General features: G+C 39.8%; 1 protein-coding gene across 2 annotated transcripts in view; it reads right to left on the bottom strand.

Annotated features, from left to right (window-relative positions):
• The window catches only part of RGS17 (regulator of G protein signaling 17), an 87,893-nt gene that overhangs the window by 22,274 nt on the left and 51,955 nt on the right, over positions 1-13,664 (bottom strand). For both annotated transcript variants that reach the window (XM_037520637.2, XM_037520638.2), the window contains exon 2: positions 3,938-4,081. In XM_037520637.2, coding sequence (XP_037376534.1) covers positions 3,938-4,056 — 119 coding nt within the window. In that variant the 5' untranslated portion in view covers positions 4,057-4,081. The remainder of the gene's footprint in view (positions 1-3,937; positions 4,082-13,664) is intronic.

Genomic DNA, 13,664 nt, shown 5'->3' with positions numbered 1-13,664 from the left:
GGCATTAAGTAAATTGCCAGTGAGTGAATCAGTGAATGCATGACATACAAATGGTCCACGGTTCTAATGTCTACTTTTTGGTAGTGTTTATAGCCTGGGAAATCTAGGTTCATTTCGGTAGATATTTGTGTGACTCTGAAGTTCATGTACGTTATAGAAACTCTTGAGGAATTTACCTATGCCATAGAGTTCCAAAACTATAAAATTCTTTGTAACTGATATTTGTGACGATCTGGTTATAAGTACTTTGGAAATTCTATGCAGATAACATAGGTTCCCTGTTAGAGAGATCAGATATCCGAGGAAGACAGGTACAGATGAGACTATTTATGCGCTGGCACCACAGAGGAAATGATTCACCTTGAAGTGTGAGCAGATTTATTTCCGGAGGGGGGGGGGATTTGTTTTATCATGCAGGGGACAAGGATTTCTAGCTTTCCTTTCACAAAATATCCTTTGGCTTTAAAGAAGCCATCTTAGTATATCCATTGGCAGAGAGCTAAAGTGTGACAGCATCAGAGGCTAAAATGGGACATTATTTTTGCACTGTTTTGAATTAAAGAGGCTGTGGCACTTGTTAAAAATGGGGGGAGGGGCAACCCGAAGCACGCTGAGGAAGCACGTAACATGTACTGAGATTATCCCATGGTCTGGGAACAAACAGGAGGTGACTTCATCTTTCACAGGGCTAGTTAATTTATTAAATTTAGTCTGTGACCAATGCCAAATAAGAAAACTAATAAGGTCCAGAGTCCCAAGACTTCTGCAGATGAGATTCTTCAGGGGCATGTAGACCTAAAGGAACCTCCCTTAGAATCATAAATTAGGGATTCCTTAATATCCAATTCACAAGTTTATCTTCTGGACTAACCATGAACTTCTGGATCTCCCCACCACACTTAAAATCTTAAAGAAAGTCCCAATTAGCAGAGTCATCTTCTTGAGGATGACTGCTACAGATTCCCAACACCCACTGAGGCTACTGTTATGATATAGAGGCATAATGTTCTATCACACAATAGAAGAGGAAATTGTTATGCTATTCTGCAGGTAAAATCAACCATATGACAATGTTCCTATTCACAATTACAGTGACTTTATATTTTAATCTCAACTTGTTATTTGGTCCCCAAATTACTTTTTTTTAATGTTTCTTTTTGTTCTGGCCCTTTGACCTATCCTAGGAAATTTGAAGACAATTTCTTTTTTTCTTTTTTTTTCCCCACTCTAATCAGCCTCTAGAATTTTTCTTCCTAAACTCAAAATACAAAAAAGGTGATATTTTAAAGCTGCACGTGTAAAGGACATTTTCATTTGCAGTAAGATAATGTAATCGCAATTAAAATCCATAATTTAAGACAATTTAACTTTTATCAAGTTGCTTGCAATAGTAATTACCCACCCTTTATTATGTACAGATGACTTGTAAATGTATAGGCTGAGCATTTTATGGCCTACACTCAACCATTCATGACTCATTGTTAACAAACACAGTACCTGACAAGGATATCCTAGTTGAGCAAACAGTGCGCTCATCCAATGTGCCACGTGTTTAGAGCCCAAATATGCACCCCCTAGAGGTGCAGAGAGTTAATGAACCCTAGTTTGTCTTCTCTGACAATTCCATCTCAAGAACCTAAGTTGAATGTTTTGTTATTTAATGGGGACTTGAAGAATCCACAGAGGCATGTCTTACAAATAAAAAGCAAGTCTCACTAAATATTTGACAGCAAACAAACATACTGTAACAAAACTTTAGCACTCTTTTGGTGTTTTAATCCTGCAGTAATTCAGAAATAAGTTTGGAGAGGTGGATAAATATCATTAAATCATATACTGATTACTGGAATATGGCATAGTGCAAATGAGAAAAAGGACTATGGCATGGTGCAAATGAGAAAAAGAAGTATAGTCCTCAATACTAAGTAGCAATGTATTTGAGATTTGTCTTTGGAAGTTATGGTAACTTTTCTTTACCAGATAATTTCATTTTGACAAACTGATTTTTTAAAAAATATTATTTCAAACCAGCTTCTCTTTAAAGAGATTTTATTTTTCCAGTATGAGGTATTCCATAGGCCAGTAAACTAGCTCTTACTAAATGCTTACTATAGCTGGGTGTTGTTCTCACTCTGTGTTTTATTTCATGTACATTTTACAATAACCTTATGAGCCAGGAATTCTTATTGTTATCTGACAGATGAGGAATTGAAGGACTAGAGACATTCAGTAACTTGTCGAGGGTCACTCATGCAGACAGTGTGTGGACCAGACTCGAATCCAGGTGGTGTGACTTCAGAACCACCATCCTAAGTCCCAATGTTATATTATGTTACATTTCATGGACTAGGACCAGAGCTACATAATCTTTCTTTTTTGAATTTTTAATGCATTTATACATTTGAACTTCATTCCTTCTTTTTTTTTTCCTTAAAGTTTTATTTTTATTTATTTATGCATACAAGAACTGGAGTGTAGGCCCGAGGTGTGGAGGGTGAGAACATTCCCCAGAGACAGAATGGTGAGCAGAACAGGCAGACTGACTGAAACACACTGCTGAGGGGAGCAGAGGGCAAGACAGGAGAGGCCTGCTGTGCCATGTGGGTCAGCTCCCTGGAGGGGGTTGGAACTCATGCCGCAGTGGCTTGATAGTTTGGTAGCACTGAGACTTTAAACCCTGCACCACTAAGGAGGTCCAGCTAGGTAATCTCATTAAGAGTGACATAGAAAAAAAAGTTACACAGTTATGCTGAACAATATCCCTTTTCTGGCACTCTACTTCCTCCATCTGAAATAGTTAAAGCTTAAGAATGAAAGAAAAGGAATGGTATGGCTTTGCTAACAAAGAATCATTTGGAAAACAATTTCGATATTTATAAAACTACATTAAACCTTCCACACTGCTAGAATAACTTTTGGGTGGTTTTCACCATGCCACCCCTCAGTGGGAAACCGTGTAGAAGGACATGGCAAGCGGCAAGCATTTGGGCCTTTCTTTAAAAGGAAATACCAGGAGAGATGGAAGACCATTGCTAACCCAGAAAGTCTACTTGTGCACTGGCTCTTACAGAATCTCCACACTTACGGCTCCATAAAGTCTGGTAACCCTCTGAGCAACCTCCCCTGCGTAATTCTCAGGGATTCTGGGTCTTATTGATTTTCTTATTTGAAGGGATTCTGAGACTTGAGAAATGGAGTAGGTTTTCTGAGGTAGCTGAAGCCTGGGCATTTAGCACAGGATAGGGCCTTGGGAATCAGGTTGTCTGAATCTTCCTTATTTTGCCAACAAGGAAACAAATAAACAAAAACAGAGATTAAGACGTTACATGATGTCCCAGCCTATAAATATTTCAGCAGAAAGCAGGATGTATTATTTCAGTTTTTCACTAACTGACTTGGTTTTCACCCCCAGCAAAGGTCCTGGTCTTTCATGTCAGAGGATGTGCCTCTGCGACTCTTTTTCCTCTGCCTGCTGGCAGGAACCTGTGGCTCGGGTTCCTGCTTGACCCACAGTTTTCTGGCTCATCACCCCAACTGAAACACTGCATTTGGCTACCTAGGCTACTACTAGACATTATCTTAGTGTGTTTGCACCTTTTGGAACATAGTAGAAGACTGTTTATTGCTAACTACATAGATAACCACAGACTCATTTCCACCCAACCTTTAAGAAGCATGGATGGTGAAAAACACGATATAAAGTAATTTTTTTTCAATTATTTCTTACTATGTATTTAAATGTAGATCCTGAGGAAATACTCTATTTTACTTGTGCAAATGTTTGCATTAAAACAATGACCGTCTCCAATAGTTCCTATCTGCAAAGGAGAAAAACCAAAAAGACACACTGAGAAGTTTCTATCATGCCAAGAACTGGCAAGCACGTTCACCTGAGTTACCACCCAGCGCAGATGTGGTACCACACAGAGTGACATACCAGGAGCAGCTGCAGCAACAGCACCAACAAAAGCAACATGTGTTGTTGGGTCTCTGGTTTCCAGGTGCTTGAGACACAGCAGGTGTTCCTTCATTTTGTGACTGCTGCCTTTTTCGCATTTCAGCTACTTCAGTACCCAAGTGTCTGAGGAGAGAGAAGCATAAGGTATGAAAAAATGACAGAATGGGTAAATTGTCTATGTTGAAGGAAACATACTTTAATTAAAAGGGAAGTGGGTGGGAGAAGGGAGAGGTAGTTTAGAAAAAGGTAAAAATAAACCTTAGCAGTCAAATTAAAAATTCTCAGGAAAAAAACTTTAGGAGAATATTCTAAAAAACGTCAGGAACAACTGTCTACCATAGTCTGTTCCATAAACTCATAGTAACAATGCTGGCAGGTAATCAACATCAGTTGGTAAGGTAAATATGATAAGGTTTGAAAATTTACTTTTAACTTCCTTCTTTACTCAGGAATGATTACATCTGCTTCCTTTATGAACACCTTTGTTGCCTATGAGGGGTGTGTGTAACTCGTTTCTCCACTGATGTTTACAGTAAGGTGAACTGAGTCTTGTAAATCATTCCCACTATGTAACATCATGAGGAAGACGGAGCTTGTTCTGAGGGCTTTCTTGCCTCCTTTTAGAACACTCAATCTCCTTTTCGGCGCCTCTGACTCACCCTCCGGGTACTAGTATTGATAATATTGGCAAAATGACTATCTGTTAGCGGTCCCTGTGGCAAAGACAACTCTCTTCCTCTCATAACCCAAAATTTAATTTAGTAAAGAACTGTAGAAAGATACAAAGTCATCAAATCTAGGGGACTTGCTTTGGTGGAATTTAAATATCATGAGAGATAAGAAAAATAGTGGGGTACAGGATGTTGTACCTGTGACCTTACCAGTCAGGTCAAATGAATCCCCACCTATTTATAAAATCTATCCTTATTTGGGTCTTTGTTGAAGATAAAGTAGAAAATTACATTTTAGTAGAATAAAGTTGAATTAAGCATGACCTCTTATTAAAAGGAATGAATTCTACCTAATGACATTTTTCATAAATATGTAATATATAACTCATAAACAGGGGTTACCATATGTGTGACTGAAAATACTAAAAATATAAAGTACTTTAGGTTATTCTAGCATTGTAAGTTAATACTTTTAAAATGATATTTTCATTTCTGAATACAATGATAGCTTTTTTAAAAAAGATTTATTTATGCAACAAGAGCTAGGGTGTGGGCCAGAAATGGGGGGTGGTGAGAGGATTCACCAGAGGCAGAGTGAGAAACGGAACAGGTGGATTGACTGAAATACACTGCTGAGGGGAGCAGTGGGCGAGCCAGGAGAGGTCTACTGCACCATGTGGGTCATCTCCCTGGCCGGGGATCGAACTTGTGCTTCAGTGGCTGCTGACAGCTTCATAGGTTGCATCTTAACCCTCGTACCACCAGGGGGGCCCCCAATGATAGCTTTTTGCACTCTTAAAAACAAGTTGTCCAATACTCCAATTATACCTTTTTTGTGAACATCATTATGTTTCCATATTGTTAAATTTGAGTCATTTTGTCATCACCTTCTGTGCCTGTCAGCTGCCTTTAACACAGTGATGAAGAAAAACTTGACAAAGTTTCTTCTCTTGGCCTTTCCGGGCACCCCACTAACTGGTTTGAACTCTCACTGTTACTACTTCTCAGTCTTTGATTTCCTGTTTACCTACTTCACCTTCAAATTTAAGATGACCACAGTTTCATAGTCTTAGAACTCTTCTTGAGCATTTCTTTGACGAACTTGTTGAGACTTTTACTGAACCTCCTGGCTTTTTGTTCAAAACCCCCAAATTTACATACCCAGTAAGATGATTTTTTTCTGAACTCCAAACTCATACATCCAACTACCTACCTGACATCTCCACTTGGCCTTCTTAACTTGGGAGTCTCAAATATAAGATGTGCTAGTCTGACAGTCTTACCTTCCCCTTCCCAAAGTTTTCCCACTTACAATAAATGAAAAGCCCCATCTTTCTAATTTTTCAGACAAAAAACTTCGGGGTCATCCTCAACTCCTCTATTTCATTCAGATCCCACATCAGCAGATCAGAAAGCGGGAGATGGGGCGTCCCCTGCATGCTTCTCATGCCCCTCATCTCTTCCTCTGCACATTCAATTCTATTTTAATTTTGGCACAACAGCCAAAGCCGTCTTTTAAAACCTAAGGCAGATGATTTCAGCAAAGAACCCACTCAAAATGCATTGGCTTTTCCACCCAGAGCCACTCAATATTTTCAGTTAGTTTTTCATTTTACTCGAAGTAAAAGCCAAGGTTTTTTTCAATCTTGTATTCCATCACTTCTTTGAGAGCCTCCGTGGATGCACTTCGCTCTTCGTCACACTGTTCGACCACCTCACTGCTCCTCCACCACGCCTGGCACAATACATGTCATGGCCTCTGCACTTAACCGTTTCATACTCGCTGTTTGGTTCCTTCAAATTTTTGCAGGTCTATTACATTCTCAGGGAAATCTAATTTAAAATTATGTTATTTAGGGCCTCCCTGGTGGTGCAAGGGGTTAAGCACCACACTATAAAGTAGTCTGCAGCCTTTGCAGCACGAGTTCGATCCCTTGCTGGCCGGCCGGCTGGCTGGGATTGAATCAGTGCTGCAGAGGCTGTGGACAGCTTCACAGCGCGCCACTCAACTGCCTGTGCCACCAGGGGAGGCCCTAAATAAATAAATCTTAGGAAAAAAAGAAAATTACCTTATATAAAACTACAATTCCCCTGGACCTCCCCGGTGGCCAAGGGATTAAGTCTCAGTGCTATCACCACTGCGCCCTGAGTTTGATCCCCGGCCAAGGAGCTGACCCACATGGCGCAGCAGACCTGTCCTGTCTTACCTGTTGCTCCTCTCAGCAGTGCATTTCAGTGGATCTGCCTGTTCTGCTCCCCACTTTCTGGTGAATCCTCTCAACTCCCGCACCTCTGGCCTATACCCCAGTTCTTCTATCCATAAATAAATAAATAAATAACCTTTAAATAAAATAAAACTATAATTCCCTCAACCACCCTCAACATGACTTATCACCCATTCCTATTTAATTTTTCTCCATACTGTCTGTCATCATTTGTTGTACTACAGATTTTATGTATTTATTATCTAATCAAGGAGAAAATAAGCTCCACAAAGGTAGCTATTATCTTTTCTTTATTGTGGGCCTGTAGAGATGCCTACCACATCTAGCTGGTACATAAAAATATTTACTGAACCAGTGAATTTTACAAGTAATCTGATTAACAACAAGAAAACAACGAAGCCTATCACATCCAACATTAAAATCTATAAATTCCTAACTAATGTAATAAAATAATAAAAAATAAATATGGGTTGAAAAGGAAAATACAAATTTTACTACTTATAAGTGGTATGATTGTTTACAAGGAAATTCAAAGATATTCAACACACAAGTTAGTAGAGACAGTTCAACGAGGATACAAGGTAGATTTCAAAGACCAATATTTTTCTAATAGACTATAAATGGATAATTAGGATAGATCAAAGAACAGCATAGTTTAAATGGATCATAAGAACAAAAAGCTAACTTTATGGATACATTACAAAAATTATTCAAAAAGACATTTTAAAATGTTATTGTTCCAAATTATTTTATACAACTAATGTGATTATAATAAAAATTCTAATTGAACTGTTCCTGGAACTTGACAAACAGATTCTAAAAGTTCTTTGGAAGAATAAAGGATAATGAATAACCAATATGTTTCTGAAAATAAAAACAAGTGGATATACCTGTCCTACCAGTATCCTATCAATAAATATAAAACTATAAAAATTAGGATAGTATGGCAATGGAATGGGAATACCTAGTACATCGACAGTAACTAATATGCACTCGTCGTTAAAATTAAGAGGATGCTTCTATATTATTCAGAAAAAAATAAATGGTATTGAGACAATCAGATTTCTGCATCAAAAAATTACATCTCTAGGTGACAACACACACAATAATTTATCTCCAGATAAATTAGAGATAGATGTTAGAAAAAATTTATAACACTATGATAAGAAAACGTATTAGAGTGATTTTATGTCTTCAGGGCAGGAAAATAATACCCTTTGTCAAGTCAAAAAGGAAGAGATTATTGTTGATATAGTCTAATTTACCAAAACTTTTCAACAAATGAGTCAAGAGTATACCATAGAGAAAGGGAAGAATAATTGTTTTATATTCTCTAACTCAGGAAGAAAAAGAATGTTCCAACATCTCTTAGTGGGCAAGATGCTGCTGTAATGAGATTATCAATTTTGGAAAATTAGGCTGAGCTGGAAAAGAACTGATGCTGCACATAAAATTGGGAGTTTCTCACCTCACTTTTAGTGTACCAATATTTTTAGATCTCAAGCTTTATATATATAAATATAGCCTCAATCCCAGCCCCAAGATGCATGGTGATGAAGCTAGCTGTGGAGCCCTGCTGTTGCTGTCCAAAGCTGGCCTTTGCCATAACCTGGATAATGACCTTTAGTCACTGAGCCTCTCTGTGTCCCAGGTACCTCATCTACAGATGACCACCAATGACAGCAGAACACATCTGGGCATCACGCCTAGTATAAGGGTTAACCGGATTGAATGTGTAAAATCTTTGGAACAAATCTTTGCGCATGCAGTAAGCTTACTCATTAAGTTAGTGTGCTACCAAGAGAATACTGAAAAGAGTTGTTCCTAACGTTGCAAAAATTTGATGAAGTACAACGTTTTCTGGCTACGGATGTTAAAGATCCCTATCAGTATCTTCCGGCTGAGGGATCATTTCACTTCTTATAGGGTGGGTGGTAAAGTTTTGTATCTACTGGGTAGGATCCCTATCTCAGGGATGTAAACAAAGGCTTACTCAGGGAAGAAAGGAGACTCATGGTTAGGTTTTTCATTTCACCACTAACAGTTATCTTTATCACACGTAAAAGAACTGAGTCTCAAGTGACTCACAATACCCACAATCAACTCTTCAGTCAACAATCAAACTTCATCATAACTGTGGCCATCTTTTCACGCCTAGTGGCAGCATTCAGCTTTGCAATATAGATGAGATTCGGTGCTTAGACCCACAAAGGTATTTGCTAAGTAAGCCACATTTGTGAGTCCCTCTTGATCAGTGGGGTGGACAAAGAGGCAACTCATCACGAACAGATATTTATTTCCGGCTGTCATGCATTTTCCCTGTGAAGGGAAACAATTCACGCCTCAATTTAAAATTTCTGATAATCACCCTGCTTCATCTAAGCCAAAATGTGTGTGTGTGTGTGTGTGTGTGTGTGTGTGTAATGGAACGCTGGTGTACTTTTCTTTGGCAGTATAGGATGCCCCCTTCTGGTGCTGTTACCATAATGCTCCCACCACCACAGTCCTCCACCATAGTGTATTGTGCTCCCTCCCTACTGTGTGCTCACCCCTCCCCCTCTCCATGTCTCTACACACATATTTTATTAACAGAAAGTTTCCATCTCACTTCTGTCTCATGACATGTCCATCTAAAAAGTGTATCCGAACCAGTTTTTGCTTTTTCTGGGAAGTGGAAGAGTTGGGTCATTGCATTCAAAGTGTGAGAGATACAAAAGGTAAACTCTTTGTGCAATCAGAGTGAATAATCACTAAGATTACATTTCTGGTCTGGCGTGGGGTGCTCAGGCTGACTCCGTCAGCGAGTATGTGCAAGGGCTTCCTTTTGCGAGGTGATACATACATAAAGCGGCTGAAGCGACACATTGGGCTGAGCCAGCGATTTTCTCTCCATGTTCATAATGTTTTCATACATATTTATGAAGACACACATACAGATCGGACTACATCATCGCTCCTGTCTCTTCCCTGTCTGCAAAGCACAGAACCGGTTCCGTGTCAGCCCTTCTACTCTTGGCTGATGTGTCCACCGGCCACACTGAACAGCCCTGGCCGCCTGTGTGATGCGGACGTCCTGGGTGGCTCAGCTGCCAGTGCTGGTCCCCGGGAGAGTGATTTCTACTCCACAAAACATCACAATTTCTCCTCTTTAATTCTGCACTTTTATCAGTGTTCTGTTTTCTTCTAAGCATGCTTTTTAGAGTGCAGCAGCTTTGGAGTAAGATCTCCACTGAATCCACAACTGCCTAGTAATGGTTCCGTGGTGCCTGTGTGTGTGGTACAATGATATTTACTTCACTGAGTAGTCATGAAGAAGAGACATACATATTCTATGACTACGACTCAGCTGTGTGCCAAGGGAAGCGCAGGCAGAATGGATGTTCACAGGTGTAAACATAGTTCCTTTTTATTATTACTCCTCGACAAACTTCAGTCTCCATATTTACCAAAAACACCTGGTGATTCCTTTTTAAAAACTGTAGGATGGGCTTTTAAATCTCACTGCAGGACCAACAGACTTAAGCGGGGCTGCCTGGGTCTCACAGGAATTGTTACCGTGTGGGCCTTTGCCAGTCAGAAGACAAGCCCTATAGGATTTCTCTAGATGAGGTACATAAAGGAAGCATGGACCAAATCAAAAGACCAAATCTGTGATTACCAGAATGGAAAGGGGAGGGAGGTAAATCAGATAAAAAGCTGCAATTCTATTGTGAAGGATGGAACTGGACTTCCAGCGGTGCAGTGAATGTAGCCTGTACAGATGCCGATTTATAACGATGCACACCCGATTTTGACATGCTATAATGTAATGTTACTTCAATACCATATTTACAATATCCAAATGAAACCAAAGTAACCTCCCTGGAACAGCAGCATCTCATCTCCTAGAAGGTTCTCGGGAAGAAGAATGTCAAGACCCTGCAGATGTACTGGATCTGAATTTGCATTTTCACAGGAAGCCCAGGTGACCGTCACACCCACCGGGGTGAGCAGCACTGGCTCGAATCACACTAAGCTGCCCCTTGAAGCTTGGTGACTGATGGCGAGGCGGTCCACCCATGGGGTGAAAGCATCAGGCAGGAGGCCGGGTGGCCAAAGGCTCACTGAACTACTGTCCGTTCGAAGCTCATTCACCCACCATCCTCGCTCCTCTCCTTCCCATTTGGGCAAAACTTGGTTCTCCCTTCTCATGGAGGTCGCCAGACACTTTGTGCTCTAACTCGTATACAGCCTGTTTTAATTACTGGCCCCAACATCATAGAGTTTCCCCCATTTTGTTATCCTCAGGACCTGTGGAGGCCCTTCCTCCAGGTAATCAACCTTCCAGAAAGGGCTGGGCACTGCTTGGCCCTCTTGGACCTGTAATTCATACTGCTGTATATATACCCTTGCCACTGGTGAGCTTTTCCTACAAGACTATGAGCTCGCTGAGGGCAGAGGTGGGTCATTCATCTTGGTACTCCTGGATCGATTTCACTAAGCTCCCAACCAGGCCTGATGGTTTGTGAGCAGAAGCAAGGATTCCACCCACATAAAGCCATCCCACCCTCCCCTTCGCTCAGAGAAAAAAGAACAAACAGAAAGGCCTCGTAACATTTATTCCATGCCTTTTCTTCTTACATTGCTGACACCTACTAATGTTCGCGCATTTTGGAATCTAGTGTAAATCAGTATTCAATGTCACACATAAATTTAAAATTATTTATTTTAATGCTAATACCCCGAAAATGACTGGTGGTAAAACTGCTATGTTTTCCAGGAATTTCACCACATGGAAAGGGTAAGAACTGGGAGGTTGAATCAACGTGCGTGAAATGAGTGAAACAAGAGAAAGAGAAAACTTCATTCTAGCCCAGGCAAGTAGAAAAGGGTTCTCTGTCCAGGGTTAGATTAGCAGTTAGGAAGATGAAAGTCATTCAATTACTAACCAATTTCAGTAAGTCGAGAAGGCCCATACTGACAAAGTAGCACTTTAGAAAATCCAGTTTTTCACCTCACCTTTGCAGGTTTTGCTTTTGTTTAGAACAGCAGCATTAGCTTAAAGGAGAGTATTTTAGAAAAAAAGGACGAAAAGTATGTTACAGTAAGAACAACCTTTGTCATCAACACCCCTTGGTGACAACGAGAATCCTGAGCAGGCTCAATCACCTTCACTGTGCCATTCTAGAAAATACCTGTGATTAATAAAGAGTCATAATGTGTTTACTTAGGAAAGAACTGGCAGCACTTTCATCTATGTGACATATTCAATTTGAGATTCATCAAACTGCCTTTCAGAGAGCAGACATGCTCATTATTTCAATTCACATAAAGAAGATAAGCCAGTTAACATAAGGAAAGAAAAAAAAGCCTTAAAATGTAAAAAGAAAATAATTCAATTGAGAAAACAAAGCCCACAACACTTCAAGAAGGGTGTAGCAAAGACTGTTGTGCCTAATAGTAATTATTCATATAATTATTTCAGATAGTTGCACAAGCAGGGATAATTGCTATGGAAATTCAACGCAGAGCAACGTTTACATAAACATGTTAAATGGGAATAAAGAGATTTATAGCATGTGGAAGCATTCCCAGAAGGAGCTAAAATTCAAAATACGTCCCGTTTATGTTTGTGTTGGATGTAAATCCCTATATGCTATTTAAATCTTTTTTCTACAACCAAGAAAATGTAGGTCACCCCTAACTGTCCTCTACACATCAAAGTACTTTTTCTTTGTCATTATCTATTCAGCATATAAGGTGTATATTATCTATCCTTTTCCACAACCACATTCTATATATTTTGTCTTAATCTAATGAAAACCTAAAAAACAAAACAAAACCCACACATTTAAAGATATGATCACATAACCAGTAAACTTTTTCAATAACTCATTCTACTCCAGGTGAAAATTTGAAGTCAAAGAACATTTGTGGTCACGACTTCCTAGAGCCCACCATTTATTATGTCTGTTTAACCCAAATGATGACTTCCTATCGCACTGCCTGTAATGGAAGCTCTGCAAACTGGTCCTGGTAAGAAGTTTACACCAGTTCAGTCTCTTTCCTTTGTAAATAAACACACCAACCTCCCGGACTTGTGTGATGGAAAGCACTCAGTTGGCATCTTTATTCCACGGAAAGACATTTCACGCATTCCAGGTGAGCAGGCAGCATCTATCACAAAGCTGTGCAGGGCGACGAAGGATAAAGGTGCTGCCCAGAAGCCCCTTCACGGTATTACCACCCGCCCACTAAGAGATGAGAAGTAAAAATGACAACTCTTACTGGGGGTGGGGAAGATGAACTATTTCCACCCTCTCGTATCCATGGAACAGCACAGGTGATCGAAGGAACCCCATTGGTTTCGCTTTTAGCAAAGATTGACTCTGGGGGGAGAAGCTGAGATTGGCAGCAATACCCAGACATAGTCGGGTAAAACAGACATCATAAATACTCTGGCCAATCACAATAAAGTGGATAATAAAATAAAAAAAAAACATGCAAAACATAAGGTGCAATTAGTTTTGCTATTAGATTGAATAGACATGAAATCATTCTCTCAAATTGCTCTGCAAGTTTCTAAATGCTTACTATCCACTTCATTACTTATTTTGTTGTGGACGGATAACAAATGTCTTGCCAGTCAGCACATGGATAACATGTGACAGGACACTGAGTAGCAATATCTAATAGACATGTCTGTGCTAGATGTTAGAACTAGCGTCGTCGAATACCCTGGTGCAGCAGTTAAGAATTCAAAATATGTCAATACTTCTTATTCTTTGAGCAAGTTACCTAACTGTTTGGAGCCTAGGTCATGCAATTATA

The sequence above is a fragment of the Talpa occidentalis genome, unplaced genomic scaffold (assembly GCF_014898055.3).
Source record: "Talpa occidentalis isolate TD23 unplaced genomic scaffold, MPIMG_talOcc4v2.1 talOcc4.2, whole genome shotgun sequence".
Classification (NCBI taxonomy): Eukaryota; Metazoa; Chordata; class Mammalia; order Eulipotyphla; family Talpidae; genus Talpa; species Talpa occidentalis.
The sequence above is the reverse complement of the archived record's forward strand: the minus strand, read 5'-3'. Positions and strand labels throughout refer to the sequence as shown.